Below are 22,770 nucleotides of genomic sequence, written 5' to 3'. Positions count from 1 at the left end.
CCAGAGCCCTGGTACTTGGACAAAGTCTCTTTTCCTTTCTCACTGGTGTTGCCCCCACAGGGAAGCAGGTGGGTCTGGAGGCATCCCGAGGGCTCACAGGTCAGGGGAGGAGGAGAGGCACCACCCTCTCGCTTCTTCCTGGTCCATCCCAGGGTCCAGGACCTCTGGGATGCCACAGCCAAGGCAGGGGACGGGGGCTGCAGGGCCATGGGGCCTCCCTCCATCTTCCACTCACACCATCAGCCTATAGCTCCACCCTATGATCTCTGCTCAAGGCGGTCTCTCTGCCAAGAATCCGCTTCTCCCCTCCCTGCCTGGAAGGAGGCCCTCTCCTATGTGAAGGCTCCCTGGTGCCCCTAGATTCTGCCTCACTGGGCACTGCGTGCTCCCTGTTCCCTGTGGTTGTGCGCTCCCTGAGGGCAGGAGCTACAATGCTCCTGTGTGTGCCCTAGCACAGCGCCTGGCCTTCAGGAGACTGAATTCAGGAACCTGCAATTGTAAGGGAGTGAATGACTGGTAGAGAGCGAATGGTGTGAGAGTGAGAGGGCCGGGAGTGGGGGACGGTGGGAGTGTGAGGCTGAAGGCTGAGAAGGGGCAGCAGTGGGCACACGAGCCCAGATAGGAGCAGGGGCTAAGCAGGGAGAGCAGGCTGGCACTGCCCACCCCACTGCAGGGCCCTCCCCTAGTCGGATGTGGTCCCATTCCCATACAACAGGCTTGGCCAAGGGCTCAACCCCACAGGCTTCCACGATGGGCTCAGCGCCCTCATGGTCGCTGTGGTCCTGACCGGGTGGTGGCTGCCCTTTCCACATTTGGCGAGGGGAAGGATGACGCCCAAGGACATCCCCCAGGCCCAAACCAGCCGTGGCTGGCCAGCCAGCAGGCCACATGCAGAGCCACAGAATAGAAAAACCTTGTTTTATTCAGCCCAGACCTGGGCAATCTAGCTCTGTGGTATGGCCAAAGTATAAAAAATAAAAACCAACAACAACAAAACAACGCTGTAGAGAAAAGTGAAGTATAAATTGGGGTCTGGCATCCGGAATCCCTGTGGTTTCCATCCACGTTCGCTCCCTGAGGCCGGCAGGGAGGGATACCCCTGCCGGTGGGTTGGGGGACTGGGTCCCTCAGCGGGAGGCTGCCAGGGGAGCAGGGCCTGCTTTAGAAGGGGAGAGATTGGCCATCTGTCCCTCCCAGAGATCAGGATCTGAGGAAGGAAAGACAGTGGGTCAATGAGGGGCTGCAAAATAGGGCCCCCGTGGTCCCCTCAGCCAGGGCTTCCCTCCCACAGCCCAGATCCCTCGTGGCAGGGCAGGCATGTGCCTCCATTTCCCTCAAGAGAAAGTGCCGACCCCCTCAGCCCAGCTCCAGAAGGAGGGGTTTGATAGACTCCCACCCACCCAGGGCACAGTCTCAGCACATTCCCCTCCCCATGCCCTAGTCCCAGATTGTTTTCTAGGCCATTAGCAGAGCTGCTACTGTCTGGAAATACTTTCTTGTTTTTTCTAACTCAGAACCTTTTTTTAAAGCCTCCTTTTCCCTCCAGAAATACGATGGAAACCCACAGGCGTCAGTCCCGTGGCCTTTCTGGGAACGCTCTGTCCAGCTTCCTGTGCACGCTGGCCCAGCCGCCTGCCTGTGGTCAGGGTCACAGAGACTGAGACACTCTAATAAGATCCGGCCTTTCCAAGCACTTATGTAAAGAGCTCTTGGAAGGAAGGGCTTTGGCACCCCCTGCTGCCCACAGGCCCCCGGGAGCTGGGAGGGCAGCGCAGGCTGCTTCTCCATCTGCCTTGCCGAGAGGCCCCCCTGGCTGCTCCAGGTGCCTAGGACGTGGGACGCTGTTTCTGTTCCCATCCCCCTTTCCCAGCAGCAGGCAGGACTCCCTGCCTCCTTGAGCCCCCAGCAGCCTCCTTTGTTTCCTGGATACCCCATTCTTCCTTCCTCCTCCTTCCCTAGAATGGCTTCTACCACTTAGGTGACCCCTGGGTCTTGAATAGCTAAGACAGGCCCTGAGGAGCAGGGATGTGCTGGGAACCCAGGCCTACTAAAGAGCCAAACTGCCAGTGATGGGATAGGAGTTCGTCCTTTCAAACACGCTGTGTGCCCTGGGGAGTTCTGATCTCATTCTACTCCTGAGGAACCTAATCTCTGCACTGAACTAGAGGCTGCTGTTCCCATTTTTAATATTCATGATGTGGTGGCAGCATGCTGTGAACAGTTAGGTTGGTGGTAGCAGCCAAATGTGAGAGGGCTGTCTCTAAATGAGCCTGGCCCTGGTCACAGACTGAGCCCTGACCCTGGCCACACACTGAGCCCTGATCCTGGTCACACACTGAGCCCTGGCCCTAGTCACAAATTGAGCCCTAAGTCTGACTACACACTGGACCCTGACTCTGGCCACACACTGAGCCCTGACCCTGGTCACACACTGAGCACTGATCCTGGTCACACACTGGGCCCTGGCCCTGGTCACAGATTGAGCCCTGAGTCTGGCTACACACTGGGCCCTGACTCTGGTCACAGACTGAGCCCTGACCCTGGTCACAGATTGAGCCCTGAGTCTGGCTACACACTGGGCCCTGACTCTGGTCACAGACTGAGCCCTGACCCTGGTCACAGATTGAGCCCTGAGTCTGGCTACACACTGGGCCCTGACTCTGGTCACAGACTGAGCCCTGACCCTGGTCACAGATTGAGCCCTGAGTCTGGCTACACACTGGGCCCTGACTCTGGTCACACACTGAGCCCTGACCCTGGCCACACACTGAGCCCTAACCCTTGTCACAGACTGAGCCCTGACCCTGGCCATACACCACACCTTGACCACAGTCATAGGCTTAATCTCTCAGACCTGCCATCCATTAATAAGCATACACTTTTAGGGAAAGATACCTCTCTGGGCCTTGAGATCTCTACCACCTTTCTCCCAGCTGATGAAGTAAAGCCGAAAGCTCTAGGACTTTTTTTTTTTTTTTTTTTTTTTTTTTCAATGGAAAAGGGTTCCTTTGATCTGGGGTGTGGTAGGGTTTCCTTGTGAGCTTGTAAGGAAGGGGGTCCCTCTGCAAAGTACTTCACATGGGGATCAGGAGAAAGACTGAGGACCCTACCCAGCAGCCATGTGCTAAAATCCCAAGCCCAGGTTTTAGGGACTTCTTCTACAACAGGGGCCTAGGGACTGAAGATGGCTCCTTTTAACCAGAATCACTTCTAATCCGTGACTGTTTAATCCAGTCCACTTGATAAGGACACTAATGATCACAGCTGCTGTTCACTGTGTGCCACTGTGTGCTGGGCTGTTGAACATGCAGACATCAGGCCTATAGATCCTCAGCCCCAGCCTATGTGGAAATACCTATTTTATAGTTGATGAAAGTAGCTCAGGGAAGTGCAGTAGTTACCCAGTGTCACAGAGCGAGGAAGCTGTGGAACTGGGACTGCAGAGCTCGTGGCCTTGCACCAAATGACTCTGCCTTCTGCTGGTTTTCACTTGGGACATCTCAGGGAGCCACAGGATGCAGCCCCAGATCAACACCCTACAGACTGAGCCCCACCGTAAACACTCAGCTCGGGGTTGGCACGGACAAGGCTCTTTTTTGCTGGGCCCTGCTGCAGCTGCGTTCGGCCATCAAGGTGACCTAAAGTGCAGGTATCAGGTATTTCAGGTGGCCTTGCCTGCTCCCCAGGCAGGAAAGGGACAGGGCCAGGAAGGATGGGGGGAAAGCACTTACTGGACAATTTTGCAGTTTGTTGTAGAAACGTAGCGACCTGTGTAGTGAATGTTGCATCTCACCACGTTGTTGGTGAAATCAGACTCTAAAACAATATACTTTGGATTCACGTGCACCTGAGGAAGAAGAGAAACAGGGAGAAAGGGAGTCTAGTCAGGGGGGCTGTACCTCAACTGCTCACCAGAGAAGGTGGTAAGGAGGCAGACAGACAGACAGACAGAGAGGGGACACAGACAGGAGACAGAGAAAGACCATGTGAGGCCAAGAGACATGGAGACAGAGACACACTGCTAGAGAGACACAGAGGGGAAAGAAGAGGCAGCTGGTAATCCAAGCAAACATCATCTGATCCCCCTTATCAGAAGATTGGATGTTTCCCTAGAACGAGAGACTGTGCCAGGTGGGCAGTGCATGGGGCATGTGGGGTCAGATAGGTTGGATCCTGCCCCTGGGAATGCAGTAATGAGGAGCTGAGCAGGGACTCGACACCTGGCCTCCCCAACACCAAGGCTCAAAGTTGTTCCCTATACATTCCTGTCTATGCTTTTTGTCTGAAAAGGAGCTGTTGGGATACAACACTTTTAAATGTTGGATTAACTAGGGAAGGGCCAGCTTTATTCACAGAACATCTAAGAACAGATGCAGGGATGTGACTTTCAAATCCTGGTATGCTCCCAAAGCGCAGAGACTGTGACCTGTATTGCTTATGTGGTTTGTGTGTCCAGTGCCTAGAACTCAGAGGGGACTTCCTACGTGTTTGATTCAGTGGATGAATGAGGAAAAGAAAAAATATACTGGACAACCCCAGGCCCTGGAGGAGCAAGCTTGGAGCCTGCTGAGGGGCACTCAGGAGGGAACCGCAGAGAACCACTGCTGGACGCATCTCTCCATCAGTTGACTTTCTGCAGGAAAGGCCTCCGCCTAAAAACCTGGCTTCACTGCTCTTCCCTTACTGAGCTGCTTTTCTGCTTCTGAGTGGGTCCAGATGAACTGGTGGAATGATCCCTACTCATTTTATACCTGTGTGGAGGAGGCTGAGACATGGCTTCCCCAGGTGGGCCCATGACAACCTGGCTTACACGTATGTACCAAGTCTGGCTGTGTGTTGTTAATATGCTTTTCTACTTTTCTCCCAACCAAGGGAAGAGGCGATGGGTTGAGTGTCCATTAGAGCAGGAGGGGTTCAGGCTAAAAGGGTCTTGGTCACAGGAGCCTTTGGCCTTGCAGGGGTCCCTGTAAGGAGCCAAGGGCCTCTCATCTGTCTCCCAAATGATACAAAGTCTGCCCTGTCCGAAGACAGGCAGATAGACCACATGGTTCTCCAAGTCTTCCTTGCTCCTCTGGTCTTAGGGAGACAGTATCACCACTGCCTCTAGCATTACCACAGCTGGGGCAAAGGTTCCTTGGGTTCTTTATGGAGAGAGAGGCTATGCCAGCCTGAGACCTAAATCTTCGGCTGGGAAGCCTAAACCTTGAGGGATGCCTTGGATGCTGCCTCTGCTCAGCAGCTGGGGAGAAGGGAAGAGGCCCAGAGGCTGAAGCTTCTTTTGGGAATGATGAACATCCGGTTGGAGAGAAAGCCCCAGACTCAGAGGCCCACCTTGAGGATGTAGTTCCCAGGCTGCACATCGGTTATGTCAATCCACTGGCAGTCGATATCTGCGTTGTAGGTATCATAGCAGCCTGGGCTCAGGCCCTGGGAAAGAGACAAGAGGAGCGGCTGATGCTGCTGGTTCCCCAGAGCCACCCCACGCCTACTTTCAGGAGTTTCGGGCCCATCTTCCCCTGGGTTTCTCTGACCCTGGCCCAAGGCAACTTCTCAGGGTAGGTCCACCCCTTCCTAAAGTCACTGGCTAGACGGACCAGAGGAAAGACAGAGATCTCTAATAGCCAGGTGGGAGGGATGAGATGGATGTGCTGGTAGGCCTGGGCAAGATGGATGGCAGAATGGATAAAGAGAGAAGGGACAGACAGACAGTTTGTGGATGTTTAGGTTGGCTGATGGAAAGAGGGATATGGGTGGGTCAACAGGCTAATGGGACGTGTTGCTCTCCAGACTGTTGCAATGTTTCCTTCTCTCCATGAGCAGATCGCCTGGGAATAACATGGGAAGGGGCTTGGGCAGGGAGAGAACAGTCCCTGCAGGGCGCTGTGGCAGCCTGAGGACTGGTGAGAAGACCTTCACTGTGAGCAGAGCTGAGTGGCCAGAGCCTTGGCACTAGCCAGGCCTCAGCCGGCCTCAGCAGGCCTTGCTCTGTCTCCCCACTCCTCATCCGCCTGTACCCTGAACCCCATCTCTCCAGCCCAACCTGGGTATGAGAGGTGCATGCATAGCGCTTGAGGTTGCCGAAGTCACAGGTGCTGTCCTCCAGGCAGAAACTGGCCTTGTGGCCCTCAGCTACCTTCTTGCCTGTGGCTGCATCCAGTAGGTCGTAGTGGCTGAACTCGTCCATGCTGTGGTAATGTCTAGAGGCAGAGGAGAGGAGAGAGAAAGAGAGAGAAGAGGGCCTAGTGTTCCCTGGGCCTCTCATCCTGTCCTCATCCTGAGATGGGCTCAGGTGACCCCACTGTGGCACAGCCTCCTGGCCAATCTAGGCTCTCCTGTCCCCTGAGTCCTGCGGGGTGGCCCCTCTGTGCTCCCCACCTAGGTGGGTCACTCCAGGACAGCACATGCTCTGGACCCCTCACTTCCTTTTTGGGCTCCCACCTGTAATGACCTCACTGGGCAATGCCCTGTATTCTAGACATTTCCATCCCTTATTGAGACCAATCCTTCCATCTTCCAGCCTACCTTTGGCTAAGACTTCTCTGAGAAACACTTGCCCCAGTGGCAAGAGTTGGCAGATAACACCTCCCGGGGCCCTCTAATCCAGTATCTGTGTCTCTCAGAGTGCTCGTGGCGGGAGGGGAGCTCAGGCACCAAGGTTCCTGGTCCAGAGGAGAAGTGGAAGAGGTTGGGCCCAGCCCCTCCCCACTCACTGGTGGCAGCTGTGCCACTCCCAGGTGTGCCGTGGCCGGTTGGGGAGGAAGTCCGCTGTGCCCTGGTTCTTCACACGCTGGGGGAAGCGCAGCAGCACCCGCACATCATAGTCGGTGGCCTCAGGGGCATAGGCTGTGCTGCAGGGACAACAGGGGAGATAAGGGGGGGGCTGGGGCACAGTGACACCAGAACCCAGCATGGGCCCCCTCAGCCCCACCCCCAGCCCTTGGCCACTGGTTCTGCAGCCCCATCGCTTGTCCCTGAAGATCTTCTCCTCTGACTCCCCGAACTGTGGCAGAGGCTCAGGCCTCTTCCTCTGTCTTCTGACCCCGTGAAATCCTGGCTGTCCCCTCCTTTATGGCCTCCACAATGTGGCCGGCAGCTGCCAACAGCATCTTTCTAAAGTGGTATCAGGCACGGCAGTGTCCCTGATACCTGCAGGTGACTCAGCTGGGGTCAGCCCCTGGGTGCAGGAGCACATAAGAAATCTCTGAAGGGCCTTTGAAAAACAGCCCTGTTGCGGGAGCCAGGCACTTTGGCTCATGCCTGTAATTACAGAGCTTTGGGAGGTTGAGGCAGGAGGATCACTTGAGGCCAATAGTTTGAGACCAGCCTGGGCAACACAGTGAGAAATTAAAATTTAAAAAATTAATTTAATTAAATAAATTTTTTAAAAATTAAAAAATTAGCCAGGTAAGGTGGCTTATGCCTGTAGCCCCAGCTACTTGGAGACTGATACCTTGAGCCCAGGAGTTTGAGGCTGTAATGAGCTATAATTGCGCTGCTGCACTCTAGTCTGGGCAACAGAGTGAGACCCCCTTTCTAAAAGAAAAAAGAAAAAAAAAAGTCCTATCCAGGAGATTCTGGTAAGTCTTCTCTCCTCCAGACAGAGCCCTAATTGTTGACAAAAGTATGCCATGTCTTGGGTGTGGGCCTGAAAAACAGACTTGAGGTCCTCTGGTCAAAGCCTCTTCACTTTTCTAGTCCCATCTGCCCTTCCACTCCCCTACACACCCTGGGTTCCTGCTTCAAAGCCTATTTTCCAAACAGGCTGAACTTTTTCCCTGACCCATACTTTTTTTCCCCATGCTATTTGCTTGACTCAGAACTCCAAAACTCACCCAGCCTCCTAGGGTCAACTCAAAAGTTCCCTCCTCCAGGAAGTCTGCCTGGATTGCTCTACTTAGAGGATCTGATTGCCTGTGAGCTCTAACAGCACTGACTGTGGCACAGCTCAATACCACCTACATCTTGCACTGCGTTGGGTATGACCAGGCCACCTCTCCCTGAGTGCATGGTTTCAGGCTGGCAACCTGTCCTTTTCCATTCAGGGATTGTGGGTCTCATATGAATTGCCTGCTCACAATTCACCTGCTGACTCCAGATTTCCAACTGAGGCAGGCCTTGTGACAAAAGGAAAAGGGTGGAAAGAAGAACGAGAGGCTGCAGTGAGGCGAGACACACACATATGCACACATACACACACGCGCACACACGTGTGTGGTAGGAACAGGAAGGGGTGGCTGAAGGCCCCTCCCCTCTTCAGCTGATGGCTGACAGCTAACCCTGTTGGCCTCAGGGGCTCTTCCCTGGCACTCATTAAGGTCCAGTCCTAAGGCCAGAGGGGAGTGGTGGCCAGTCGTAGGGATTAGCGCTCTCTTTGAGAGAATGTCTGGACAACAGGCGGCTCAGACTGTCTGCCAGGATGAAAGGCCCTCAGCCTTGTCTGGGGGAGGCTTGGAATCTGTCTATGTCTGGGTTGAAACAAAACATCCTCCTTCCCTCTGTTCAGTTAAATCCTGCCCTTCTGTTCGGCTCAGCACACCGTGGGAAACCATAAGGGTCTAGGTTCTAGGCCCAGCTTGGCCACAAATTGGCGGTGAGACTTGGAACCGGTCCTTTTCTTTCTCTGGGTTCTGCCTGCAGCGTGTGAACTGGCACCAGCCTGTGGCCCATACTTCAGATGATCTCAGAGGCCCTCCTGCCCCAGGGCTCCAGTTCTGCAGGGTTCTTCAGGTCTGAACTCTTGTTCCCACCTCCTCTGAGGCCTCAGCCCTTGCTGACACCTCCCTCCTCTGACCTCCAGCAGCCCTGGCCTGTGAACCAATCCTTCTGGCTCTTGTCCCACTCGTGTCTTGGTTCTGTCACTGGGGTACAGGTGAGGGCTGTTCTCTTCAGCTGTACCAGGAGACCCTCCAGGACAGAGGACAGGCTGCCTCCTCTCCCCAGATGGGAGCGCAGGTCCGGGCACTCAGGATCCTTCATGAAGAAGCCGTGATATTAACAGTTTGGCTTTGACTAATTCTCTTAAGACTGGGAAGGGCTGTCACAGAGGCTGTAAGTTCCTCATTGCTGGAGGAATTCCAGCAGGACCATTATGCTCTCTTCCCCAGGACAACTGAAACAAGACAAGAACTGCCCAGACAGGCTGGCTGAGTGGTACTCAGCCTGTGGTCCCTGGACCAGGGGCAGTTTCCACACTGATGCCAGTCTGGGATGGGATCGGGAACTTGCACCAGAATGTATATCGACAACATTCCTAATCACTGTGCTTAATTCAGCGGATACTTTTTCTTTTTTTAAAGCAAGACTTTCTCAATGAAGGAGTGAGTTGAGTTACATTCTGGTGCAAGCTCTTTATCTTGTTACAGACAGATAAGGGTTTATGATCAGCTACTTATAGTGGCAGTGAACTAGAAGTTCTAGAAATGAGAAAATGTTGAGATTCTGAAGTTTCCTAGATAGTAGAAAGTCCAACTAAACAGAGAGTTCAAATGTCCAAAAAGCAGGTAATTAAGAAAAATAGGTGCTTTCAACATAAAGGGATATTAACAAAAGAAGCAGATAACATAATCTTAACTAATTATTTTAGCCCAGGGAGGTATCCCCAAAGAACCTATATTCCAGCAGAATATGAACTGCTAACAAATTAGAAGCAAACACTGTGAGAGGCAGGATAACCCATGAACAATGGCGAGCCAGCTGTGCTCACCTTCTGGGTTCACGGAGACTGGTCTCCTTCCCCTCTTTCCAGTGCAACATATAACTGAAGCTTCTTTGTCCCTGGGGCTCACCGCCCCTGCTGTGACCAGGCAGAGGCAGCCTGGGCCAGCCAAAGCCACAACTGTCCTCTGTGGACATGGCTCCATAGTCCTGGGCTCTATGCTGCGGGTACATCCACCCTGTAGGACTTCCATAGGTCCCTGTATGAGCACTGGAAGCCTGGGTTCCCAAGAGGAACCTTCTCATTAAGCAGCTCAGATCCAAAAGGTTTGAGTTCCTTTCATTGCTCCTCAGTTTCCTGAGGGGGCAACCCATGCCTTCAGGGCTCATATGAAGATGAAGTGCCACAGTAAAAGTGAAGTTCCTTGTATAGTAAGGTACAGTATACAGAAATGCTGAGTCCCCGCTTGCTCCCCTCCCCTCCTGACTCCCTCAGGGCAGGCAAGGCTCACTGATGAAAAGGTCAGGGTCCTGGGAGGCCGGGGCATTTGGCCAGGGTCATCAGCTTGCAGACAGCCTAGCTGGCAGCCACAGCTAGGCTGGGTTCTGGGTGACTCCCAGGGACTATCCCAACACGCTACACTTCTGCCTCAGCTGCTTACCTGGCCAGACACTTCTCCTCCGCAGCACAGCGCAGGGAGTACAGGTGGGCTCTCTGCACATAAGTGGATGCTTGCACATAGTTGGGGTCTGGGACCAAGTCAGGGAGACCTGGAGTGGGCAGTGGGAGAGAGCGGGGAGGGAGGAAGAGCATGACATTGAGAGCGTCAGGTTGGCCACTGTTAATGCCCAGACACCTCCTCATACCCCAAACATCCTCTCATACCCCAAAACCCTTTGCCATTCTCCTTGGGCATTGGGTCCTGGGCTCACGTGTGGGGTCAGGGAAGTCAGGCAGCAAGAGCTTGCATCTCGAGCTCTGTGGTGTGGAGCTGCTAAGACTTCCTGGAAAAGCTTAGACATGAACCAGATCTGGGAGATGGGGCAGGATTTAGAGAACCAGAGAGCAGGAAAGGGTGTCCTCGGCAGGGGGAACAGCATGAACGAAGACATGGAGGCAGGAATGAGTGAACCATGTAACTTCCCGACAGAGGCCCTCCCTCGAGTCCTTACTCCCCAGGCCTCTGGACAGCAGCCCCCAGACACCCTCCGTTCCTCTCATCCCTGCAGTCAGCATTCTTTGTGAACCACCAAGAGAGTCCTGGGCTTCTGGCCTGGAGTGTGTCCCTGAAGGTTCATGGACAGAGCCAGGTGGATGCAGGCTGGCAGGAGTCGGGGTGGGCAGGAAGGGATGGGCTAGAAGGAAAACATTTCCCCAGAGCAGGCTGCTGACAGGGCAGGATTCGCAGCCTGGGCACCCAGCCCGACCTTCTCAGAATTCCTTTCTGCCTGGCACAGCCACTCCTCCCTGTACCCCCGCCCCCAATCACCTGCCACCACTTCCTGCCATCAGCCCCCTAGACCTGACCACACCCTCCTCTGGCTGCAACCTCTGGCCACCAATCTGAGGGAGACCCTGGCTCCCTACCCTGCAAGGCCTGGGGTCAAGCACCCAGGGGAAGTCTGGAAGCTGCCCCCGTCCTTGTGGTCCCTTGTTCCCCAGGATGTGCCAGAGCCTGGGGCCTGTCCATCCTGTTCCTGCCCCTCCACCTTCTTCCCTGGGCATGCATTAGTCTGAGCAGGAGTTACTAGGAATAAGCAGAAACCACACTTAGGTGTCCAGACTCCATCCCGCATTGGAATGAAGAAGGAATACCTTAATGTTGGAGTGACGGGATGTGGGCTGGGGTGGGTGCGGGCAGGAGTGGGTGTGGGCAGGGGGGACTCCAGGGCCCTGGGATCTATCCCAGCCCAGCCACTGACTTAAAGGGGAGTGGTCCTGGGGCCTCTAATTCCCTCTCCTCTCTGGCCTCAGGGATTTTGTCAGGTAAATGATAAGATGAGGCTATGAGCTCCTCTTAGTTTCTTTGAAGTACTCTGCTTTTGAGGGATTCGGGAAGGGTGACAGCAGGCAAGGTGGGAGGACTTAAGTCCCATGGAGGGGTTTCCCACCCCTTTCCTGCTGCCAAGACCCTCTCATCAGCTTTTAAGTCTGGAAGATGAGGCCAAGGAGGGGGAAGGCTGGCTTCTAAGCCATTGGCAGAAGTGTCTGCCTGCATATTCCCCTCCCCACACCACCCTGTGTTCCCAGACCCTAGCGTTGCTCTCCCTGGGACCTGGGCCTCATGGGGGAGCCTGGTCCAGGCAGCCAGGGTGATCTCACCTACTTGGAATGAAGAGGAAGCTTGGAGTGCAAGGGTGGGTGAGGATGAGGTGGCTCCTGGCTGGTGGGGGACTTCTTGGCCAGCCTAGGCCCTGTTACTTGAGCCCCTAGGAATGTTTGCAGTCATTTCCCAAGGGACCCATAGGCCCTCAAGCCAGCTGGGAGCTGGTTCTCACTCTCTGGACCCTGGAAGCCTCTGGGGGAGGGGTGAAGACTGGGGATGGGCCCCGTCCCCAGCAGCCAGTGCCTTTCCCTCAGCTGTGTATAGGGTGGGGTAGCTGGGCCTTTAAGACTCAGGAGACCCAGCATTTGACATCAGATAGCTTGCTGCCCCCACTCCAGGCCCAGTTTCAAGAAATACTGCACAGATGGCTCCACAAAGCTTTTCTGGCCTGACCCTTCCTCTCTAGGCTATTTCATGAGCTGGCTACGCAACCCCGAGAAGTTGGAGGAGTGGGGAGGAAGAGGCCAGGTGGGGCCAGTGAGGGCCAATGCTGTTCCTGGCCTCTCCCAGCCCTGACTATGTACACACACTGAGCCCTGTGCCTGATCACAGTCTGCGCCCTGACCTTGGTCACAGACTGACCTCTGATCCTGGTCACATTAAGCCCTGACCTTGGTCACACACTGAACCCTGGCCCTGGGCACACCCTGAGCCTTGATCACACACCAAGCCCTGTTCCTGATCACAGTCTGAGCCCCGATGCTGGTCACACACTAAACCCTGATCCTGGTCACAGACTGGGCCCTGATCCTGGTCACAGACCAAGGTGTGATGCCTATCAGCAATTCTGAATCTCAGGCTCATTTCTGTTTGTCCCCTGATGATGGGCAAAAGTTCTTCAGCTAAAGAAAAAAAAAAAGCAAAAACCTTAAAAAAGGAATTGCTGTGATATCATCAAGCGTTTTGATTAGAACTGAGTGGGGTAGGGTTACAAGTGTCAGAGGTATGGAGGAGGGGCATTTGTAGAGTACTGCATGTGGAGATTTGGAAGAGAGGCTGAGGACAAACAGCTTGGGGCTGCTGGTCACAATCTGAGCCTTGACCCTCCCACAGATTATCATCTTCTTCCTCTTATTGTTGAGGAATCTCACGCTCAGGCAAGGGCCTCTTCCTGTGGGAAGTCTCCCCTGATTGTAATGATATCTCAGGCTGCACACACTTCTCCTCTCTCACTACCCCATTTGTATTGATCTACACTTAGATTTCACCATACTAACCTGTGTGTGTCTCCTCCCTTCCAGACGGGGTTCTATGGGCAGGGCCTGAGTCCTACTTGCCCTCGGTGGAGCAACTTTTGTTTTAGGGGTGACTGACTGGCCCAAAGCCCCTCAGGCTCTGTCAGGAGAGCCTCTTTAATGACTGTTCCAGGCAATCCAAAGTGTGTTCCATGTCCTGCCCCCAAAACACCAAGGCACACAATGTCTTTGGAAGCACTGGAGGAAACTGAGGCTCAGGCCCATAAATCTGCGCAGGGTCACACAGGGAGCCGGGGTACCCCAGGAGGGGATCCTAGGTCTCCTTGCCCTCCCAGGACTCCTCCTGTCACTCTTTATAAAAATAAACTTTTTTGAGCTATAATTTATACACAGTGAAATGCACAGATTTTAGGTGTACAGTTTGATAAGTTCTAACAAATGTAGAAAGTCGTGTAGCTTCCACCACAATCAAGCTGTGGATTGTTTCCATTACCCTCTGGTACCTTCCCTGTAAGTCCCCGCCCCGCCTCCACCACCCCAGGCAGCCACTGCACTGCTTCTAATCACTGTAGATTAGTTATGCCTCTTCTAGAACTTAAATGGAATCACTCTCACCATTATTTTGTAATTTTCTTTGTTCTACATCTCTAACCATCACCGGGGCCTCCTGTACTCCCCCAATGGCCTCCTCTCTGTGCTCTACTCTGTCACACCCTCATGGCCGTGGGGGTGACACAAGAGGCAGCAGCTTGGGGAAGCTGCTGGAAAGGAGTAGCCTCAGGAGTTCAGGCCAGGCCCCCCCCCGCCTCACCCTCAGGATCTGTGCCGAGGTCCCAGAGAACAGCAGACCCCCTCCCATGGCTGGTATGTTTTTCCGGGAAGGAACAATGCCTCCTTCTCTGGACAGCTCTCCCAGGGGACATTTCGTCAGCAGTCAGGCCTGTAGGCTTGGGCTCTTGGCCCCTCTGTAGGGCTTGGGGCTGGGGGCTTATGTGATGTTGGAAGGGGATAAAGAAGGGTTGATTGAGTTGGGGGCTGGTGGACACGCTCAGTGTAGGAGTAGGGAGGCTGGTCTGCAATTTCTGGCTTGTAAGGTACAATAGGCCCTCCAAGCAGAGTGGCCAATGTTTGGTGAAGTCCAGTTACTATCAGACTGTGTGATCAGCCCTCACCTCAAAAAGTATGCATTTTAAAGGAAGATCCTGGACTTGGTGAAGGTACACATCCAGCTCCCCATGCCACCTCCACCTTTTCTTTTTTCTTTGAGACAGGGTCTTGCTCTGTTGTCCAGGCTGGAATGCAGTGGCATGAACTTGGCTAACTGCAGCCTCGATCTTCTGGACTCAAGTGATCCTCCTGCCTCAGCCTCCCAAAGTCCTGGGATTGCAGGCGTGAACCACTGCACCCAGCCAAATGAGGTCCTTTTGCTTACTCCAAATACAGGGGAAACCATCAGCCCAGGCTGGAGTGCAGTGGCACGATCTCGGCTCACTGCAACATCCGCTTCCTGGGTTCAAGCGATCCTTCCATCTCAGCTTCCCAAGTAGCTAGGACCATGCGCATGCCACCATGCCTGGCTAATTTTTGTATTTTCAAGCAATTCTCCTGCCTCAGCCTCCCGAGTAGCTGGCATTACAGGTGTGCGCCACCACGCCTGGCTAAATTTTGTATTTTTAGTAGAGATGAGGGTTCCCCATGTTGGACAGGCTGGTCTCGAACTCCTGACCTCAAGTGTTCCACCGGCCTCGGCCTCCCAAAGTGCTGGGATTACAGGTGTGAGTGACCGTGCCCGGCCAGCCTCCTGTTTTAGACCCCCAGGTTGCCTCTGACTCGCTCCACAAACATGCTACAGTGAATGGCTATACATTCCCCTCCTGGGCCTAAAGATACACATCCAGCTCCCTGGGTCACCTACAGCCCTGCTCAGTCTTCTCCCAAGCCCCCAGCACCACTGGTGGGGGGTAGGCTGGGATGGGCCTCACCATCCAAAGACTGGGTGGATGGGCTTACTCAGACTGCCCAAGGAAACCCTGGCCGCCATCCATTTCTTCCTCCCAGGAAGGAGACAGGAGCCTGGGGTCTTACCCTACTGTGTTATAGGCCTGTGTGGCCTTGGGTTGACCCAGCCCCACTTCAGAATTCATGGTCTCCATTCTTCCACTTCTAATTATCCTCCACCTGACTCGGGGCCTGAGGCCCTGTGCCGGCCTCTGTGGACGTTCTTCCTTGGATGCAGGCTGCACAGAGCCTGGGCCAGGATGGCAGGGATGCTGAGTCACAGGGTGGCGAAGACCCTTGAGATGGCCAAAGCCAGGCTGCTCGGCTGGGGAGGAGCTGGGTGCAAGGAAATAGGGTCCCAGGGCCATTCATTTCACAGGGAGACAGCCAGCCACTGGTGTGGGGTAAGCCTTTTAGCTATAGCAGCCCCTTCAACCCTCCAGGGCAGTGAAGACATGGTGCACAGAAAACAGAACCAAAGTTCTATGTCTTGGCTCCGCCCCTGGAGCTTCCTCCGTGGGAGTGTGCAGGGGCACAGTAGGAGGAACCTGTCACACTGACTCTTGGGGCCCATGTGCTTGGGACAAGCCCACCCTGTCCTCCTGCTCAACGCTGGGTCTGGAGCTGCTGATGTCTCCTGTGCCAGCCCTCGGGAACCGGGGACAAAGACCATCTGCCCTTCCCTGGTGGGATGCAGCTGGGGCCTTCTCAGGGGCGAGGCTCCAGGGGCGAGTTCACTGTCTTGTCCGGTCTCCCCAGCCACCTTTCTGAGGCTCACTTTCTCCATCTGGACGATGAGGGAGACTGAACTAGCTGGCCCTTGAACACAGGTTGGATGGATCGATAAACACTTGGAGATTAAAATACTTTTTAGGAGCTCCTCAGTTCATTCGCCAGCCTTGGGCAAGAGCCCGAGACCTCTCACAACCCCTACAGACGATACTTTAGCAGTCAGGAAATTCTCCCACTGTCTGACCTAAATCCTTCCTGCTTCATTAGAAATCTGTTCCCTCCTGCCCAACGGTTCCTGGAGGCTGCCCAGCACTGAGGGCCCTGTGGCTGCCTTCCCATTGCTCGTCCACACCTCACCTGTTTCCCTCTTGGCTTCCTCTTTTTTGTGGTTCAGTAAACCTTGTTTCTGAAATCTTTCCTCTCCAAGCCTCCTGCTCATGAGGGGCAGATGATGGAAAGTGGAACGCAAAAGAGCCCTAATCTGTTGAACCCAGGGCTGGAGGATAAACAAAGTCCAGCAGGAACTGGTCAGTTGCTTGTGAAATATGTGCTGAGAGGGATGTTTTGGCTAGCACAGCCAGACTCCAGAGGAGCCCCTAGGTGGGGGAGAAGCAGAAAGCTCTGCAGAGCAGCGCCTTGAATAAAGATGAGCCAGAGAGGCCTCCAGGGCGGGAGCTGGCTGCCCCATTCCCTAGGAAATGATTATCTCATAATCAGGAAATTAACTTGTCAGCACCGGCCTGGTGGTGCCACACCTACTTGGTGAGCAGGCAGGCAAGGTGGTTGCAGATTCCACTTTGCCCCATAATGAAGGTGTAATCCCAGCTCAAGCCTGAGAGCTAGGACAGCCATCAAGCCAGGCCCAGAGTCTTCAATGGCTCCCCATTGCCCACAGAATCAAACCAGAAGTCTTAGAGTGGCAGCTAAAGCCATCTGTGGTTTGGCCTTACCTAACCTTCCAGAACTCTTAACCCTCAGGATCAGTAGGCAGGTCTCTAGCAGCATACCCCAACCTTTCTACCCCTTGATCCCGTGGTGCCCTTGTCCTGGAATTCCCAGCTATGCATGTGTGTGCGTACACACACACACACACACACACACACACACACACCAGCTCTACCTATGCAGGGGTACACAGTCTTTAGCTCCAAAGCCCACCTTGTCAGACCTCACCACCCCTCCACCACCACCCTGCACCGTTTTACAGCACTCGTCTGTCCACCCCACTGATGGGGAGAGACAGCTAGCAGCAGAAGGGCCTGACTCACAGAAGGGATTTGTAAGTGTGTGCTTGATTGCACCAGCTGCCCAGGAGGCAGGCTGGGCTGAGGGGGAGGCAGACGACACTACCCACTGGGGAGGTCAGCTCCCTGCCCAGAGGCCAAGCCTCTGCTGCCTCTCTGCACACCTAATGCACATTTCTTCCCAGCGTGAACCCAACCCCTGCCCTTGCAGTCCTCCTTGCCCTTGCAAGCCCTGCCTGGTGCCCCCTATCCCACCTCTAGAAGCTTCCCCTGATGCTTCAGTTACTCCAGGGGTTCCCTCCCTGCCCTCTCAGGTCCTGCAGAGTGACTTGAAATTTTTATATTTCTTACAAAACTTACTCTGCCCATAGCCTTCCCATCTCAGCTCAAGGCAATTGCATCCTTCCAGCCACACCAGCCATAAACCACTGTGTGATCCCTGACACCTCTCTTCCTTTCATAGCCCATATCCAACCCAGCAGGAAATCCCCACAGCTTTATCTCAAGAACAAACCCTAAAGCTGGCTTCCTCCATTGCTACCACTCTTCCTGGTCTCTGGAACAGCCGCCTCTCAGTTTCCCCGGCTGACTCCCCACTGTCCACTCCTGGCGCAGCAGTCAGGGGCCCTGTTTAGCAGAAACCCATGTTTCTGCTCAGCTCAAACTCTGAGGAAAAGGATGCACAGAAAATAAAAGGCAAACCCGTCACAATGGCCGACAAGCTCCCCATGGCCTGGACCCCATTACCTCTCTGACCTGTCCCCCATTATACCTCCATTTCCACTCCACTCTGTTCTAACCACACTGGAGCATACCTGAAAACCCCAGAGAACTCCTGCCTCAGGGCCTTGCACTGACTGTCTTCCTATCTGGAATGCTCTTCCTGCAGACAGCTGCATGGTTCACTCATATGCCTCAAGTCTTTGCTCAAATGTCACCTTCATGAGGCCCGACCACCTTTGCAACCTGCCCCTCTCCTATACTCCCGATCTTTCTTACCTATCTCTATTTTTCCACAGCACTTATTACCTTCTATTTTTTTTAACGTATTGGTTATGTTTATACATGAAAATAGAAGATCCACAAGGGCAAGAATTTTGTCTCTTTCTTTTCACAAATACCCAGCTCTAGAACAGTGCCCAGCATACAGTAAGTTGCCCAATAAATATTTGTTACATGACTATTTCCTCACGAGATGATATCTGCCTTCCGCAGCCAGGCAAGAGCCCATGAGGGCAGGGGTGAGTGGTATTGTCTTTTGCCTGTACTCAGCTTCTGGCGCACGTCTCCCAGGTGCACAGCAGATGCTGGAGCTGGCAAAGACAGACGTGGGCTTGGGCCACTCTGCACCCCAGGTGTCTGTTTTCTTGCTGCCAGGCTGAGACGTCAGTGAGGCCAAGGAGGGGTCTGAGGTGCCCCTCAAATTCTCCATGCCCAGCTCAGGGCCTAGCACCTGTATGCCCTTGGCAAGTGTGTGAGCCAATGCCCACACTCCATAAAGGGTCTGGTGGCATTGCCTGTGTGAGCACAGACTTCATTGTCAAGCAGAGTCTGGAATCGATTCCCAAAGTCCTTTCTTTTGCAAAAGGATTTGCTTCAGGTTTGGAAAACCTGTGGTTCCAACTGGCCCACAAGCAGGGGGAAGGTTGGGTTGTCTCCTGAGGTTTGGGTGGCAAAGGCCTCTGGGGCCTCGCTTCCCCATCCTGTGTCTCTTCCTGCTTTGGCATTCTGAGACCCCTCTCCCCATTTCCAGGTGGTACTGCAATGCCCAGTTTCTGGGTGCTCATCAGCAAGAGGGAGAAGGACCCAGACCCAACCCTTGCCCTGTGATCATGAGTCCAGACAAAAAGAAGACCCTTGGTCCCGCTGCCTGTGGAAATGAGGCGGCTAGGTGAGGGCCAGGGGAGGGGGCAAGTCCAAACCTCTCTCTCCAGCATCCCAACCCTGACTGCTCTTCTGTAGGAATGCTGGGCACAGCAATTGGAAGCAGGTGTGGGCCACCTGGGTGGACCCCAGCTCCCTCCCTGCCCCTTTCCTCTCCTGCCCATGTCAGCCACTGTCCTGGGAAGTCTTCCATGTGTTTCCAGCTTAGAAAGGAGGTAGAATGGACTCAGGAGCTACTCAGGAGCTACTGGAGAGGGGTACCCCTTCTGAGACCAGAGGATGCTGCAGTGGGGACCCCTGAGGTTAGGAGGAAGGAGAGAGGACAAAAAGCCAGAACTCCCAGGCCAAGTCTAGCAGTAGCCTGGGGCCCATAAAGGCACTAATGGCTCCCAACCTAGCTCTGCCACCATCCACAGCAACTCTGTGGGGCCTGCAAACTTGAGGCGCAAACCCAAATTTTGTTTTTTTCAGATGTTCACACCTCAGGGGAACAGTGAACACAGAGACAGGTGACACAGAACATAAAACACCCTTCCCTAAGAGACAGAACAGAGGCTGGGCCCACTGGAGTGGACAGTCAGCCTAGGTCTAAGCTTGGCCACTCATTAACCCTGAGACCTTGGGTAAGTTATTTAATTTCTCCAAGCCTCAGTTTCCTCATCTATAAAATGGAGATGATAGTACTATTAATCTCACAAGGCTGTCGTGGGAATTAAATGAGAAAAATAAAATGCTTAGCATAGTGTCTGTACAATAAATATCAGATATTCTTACTCTCAGTATTGAAAACAGGAGCTGTCTCTTCTTGCAGTAATGGTCCAGTTTGAGACCAGGGGAGAGAGAAGGTGTCTTGCAAGTGGCTGATAAGAGAGGAGACAGGAAGTCTGCCTGGGATGAGGCTGCTTAGGACTCTACTTGTTTGTTCAGACACCGATGACTCTCAAAGGAGAAACAGGGAGGCAGGAGGAGGGCCCAGAACCCTCCGTTTCCACAGCTTGTCTGATCCAACACAGCTTTCTAAGCCTGAAGACTCTTTTTCTTTCTGAAGGAATAATCTGAGACAACTTCAGGGAAGGAAGGAGGGATGCTGATCTGTGATTCTGCCTCCAGGGCAAGTCGCTTAACCTCTCAGGGCCTCAGTTTGCTCATCTGCAAAATGGGGATAACAATCCCACGGTTGTTACAAGGATAAGTGATGCTTTTTTTTTTTTTTTTTTTTTGGGACGGAATCTCACTCTGTCACCCAGGCTGGAGTGCAGTGGCACGATCTCAGCTCACTGCAAGCTCCGCCTCCTGGGTTCATGCCATTCTCCTGCCTTAGCCTCCCGAGTAGGTGGGACTACAGGTGCCCGCCACCATGCCCAGTTAATTTTTGTACTTTTAGTAGAGACGGGGTTTCACCGTGTTAGCCAGGATGGTCTTGATCTCCTGACCTCGTGATCTGCCTACCTCGGCCTCCCAAAGTGCTGGGATTACAGGCGTGAGCCACCGTGCCTGGTCAAGGCTTAAGTGATTCTAACTGCAAGCTCCAAGAACAGCGTCCGGCACTTAGTATGCACTATATGAGTGTTTGTTACACAAACATTCTGGAATCAGCAATGACTATGACCAGGCTACACCCTAACACCACACTGGGGAGAGACTCTGCTTCCAAAGTCTTTCACACTCACTGTCCCATCTCACCCTGTCACAACCAGTGCCCAGAATCTAGCAGGCAGATATCTGTGGAATGAATGAATGACCAAATGAATGAGTGAATAAATGAGGCGTACAAGATAAGCAGTAATACACAACAATTTTTTTAAAATGCATGGTTGTTAAGAACTCAAGATAGGGAGTCACACAGACTCAAATACTGGTTCCACTACTAAAAGCCAGCAAGTGAGCTTGTCACCTTATCTGTAAGATGGGACAAAAAACAGTACCTGGCTAGGACCTGGGAATTAAAGGAGATGATGTGTAATGCACTCAGCAAATGCAAGCATATTCTTCCTCTGGATGCAGATGGGGGAGGTGAGGACCACAGAGGCAAAGCTGGCAGAGGGGTCCATGCTCACGCCCTACCCCGCCCGCAGGCTGAACATGGCATCCTCCTGTGTCATCTCATTGTGATGCATCAGTTTGAATTCAAGCTCGGCTGTACCCTTCTGTGCCACCTCCCTAGGCCTCAGTTTTCTCATCTACACCAGGAGTACCATAACCTGCACCTCATTAGGAGGTTGTGAGGATGAATGAAACTGCACATTGAAGTCACTAAGCCCAGGAAGTGGTCTTCCGCAAATGGCCAAGTTGGCATTATTATCCCTGCCTCTGGGCTCTAACTCTGGAAGCTTGTTGGGTAAAGCCTGCTTTGGTCCTTCCCTGCATCTACTCCACACTCTGCAGGGGAAGGTGAGTGATCTGGAGGGCAGAGGAGGGCAGGCAGCCTGTGGAGGTAGGGTGGAGCAGGCCCAGGTGAGCTAGGGGCTCAGGCAGGAGGGGTGGTAGCAGGCAGCCAGGGCTGCTCTCAGGGACTGAGGGTCCAGACAAGTCTGGCCTCTTGGGTGCAGGAGGCTGGACAGAGAAGGGGGTACCCTAGAAACACCCTTGCATGTGTCTAGGGAGGTGTAACATCTAGGCCCACGAGCAGCATGGTCCGGTGGGGGCTATGGAGGCTTGAGAAAAGGAGGAAGAAAGGACAGGAAGGGGGTGCCTCTAGCTCTGAAGCGCTAGGCTGAGACACTAGATTTTGTCCTAAAGGCCCTGAGGAGCTACAGAATCTTCTTGAGCAGAGGAGTAACCTGGTCAGACTGCAGGGGTTTATCTGCCCACATGTAGGATAGACTGGAGACGGAGAGACTGGGAGCAAGGGACCAGGGAGGAGGCAGCTGCAGTTCCCTCCTGGCCTCTGATTGGCCATGTGAGGTCAGGGATAGAGGACACATGCCAGGCAAGGCTAGCACAGCCATCCGAGATGCCCTGGGAGGATGCCCAGGGCAGCCTGTTCCATGTTCCTTTCACACGATTGCCAGAGCCGGTGAGTCAGGCGGGGGATGGGAGGGTAAGGCCTTGGGAGGGGAGCTTTGGTCTTCTGGGGCTGCAGGGCTTCTTACGTGGCACTAAGACCCCCAGCTCAGACAATCTGAAACTCCAGGGAGGCAGGAGCTGAGGCAAGGATCCCAGGAGAGGAAGGCCTGGTTGGTGGTGGAGGGAGAGGTCACATCAAGGTAGCCGACACAGTGCAGGGGACCCAGCTGGGCCTGGTGGCTGGCCACCCTCCAGGCCTCTCTTCAAGGATTTGCTATGAGAGCCAGGCAAAGTATGTGACCCCCTCCGGGCCTCTGTTTCCCCTAGTTTCTTTTCAGTTCCATGTTTCAGAATTGGTGAGAATGGTACTGCAGGAAGCAGTACCAGTGCCCAGGGCGGGAAGAGGGCACAGGTACCTGAGGAAGAAACTGGACTCAGGACAGGCGCTTGGAAACCACCCACCCATGGAGGGAGGTGGGTGGTGCTCACATGTGCTTGGTGTTGTGAGGACACGTCCACGCCCACACACACGGTCAGGCTGCCAGCGCCCAGCCTCAGACCCCTGGGTGTGTGGCCAGGAGGAATGAAGTCAGTCTCGGAGAATCCGCCTTGGGCTCCCACACCAGGCCTGGGGGTCTGATCTCAAGTACAAGGCTTGGCCTTCCTTGGGCTGGGATTTTCCATGGTCTGGCCTAGCAGGGTGGGGAGGGAGGAACCAATGATGGGAGA

The 22,770-nt window shown here is 54.0% G+C and overlaps 1 protein-coding gene across 1 annotated transcript in view; it reads right to left on the bottom strand.

Annotated features, from left to right (window-relative positions):
- Nucleotides 1–904: 904 nt before the first annotated feature.
- The window catches only part of LOXL1 (lysyl oxidase like 1), a 26,052-nt gene continuing 4,186 nt past the window's right edge, over nucleotides 905–22,770 (bottom strand). Inside the window, exons 2-7 of the mRNA XM_008015952.3 lie at nucleotides 10,317–10,425; nucleotides 6,711–6,848; nucleotides 6,041–6,197; nucleotides 5,332–5,427; nucleotides 3,732–3,847; nucleotides 905–1,207 (exon numbers count right to left, since the gene is read on the bottom strand). Coding sequence (XP_008014143.3) covers nucleotides 1,201–1,207; nucleotides 3,732–3,847; nucleotides 5,332–5,427; nucleotides 6,041–6,197; nucleotides 6,711–6,848; nucleotides 10,317–10,425 — 623 coding nt within the window. The 3' untranslated portion in view covers nucleotides 905–1,200. The remainder of the gene's footprint in view (nucleotides 1,208–3,731; nucleotides 3,848–5,331; nucleotides 5,428–6,040; nucleotides 6,198–6,710; nucleotides 6,849–10,316; nucleotides 10,426–22,770) is intronic.

The sequence above is a fragment of the Chlorocebus sabaeus genome, chromosome 26, assembly GCF_047675955.1.
Source record: "Chlorocebus sabaeus isolate Y175 chromosome 26, mChlSab1.0.hap1, whole genome shotgun sequence".
NCBI lineage: Eukaryota > Metazoa > Chordata > Mammalia > Primates > Cercopithecidae > Chlorocebus > Chlorocebus sabaeus.
This window is presented reverse-complemented; position numbering and strand designations above follow the sequence as displayed.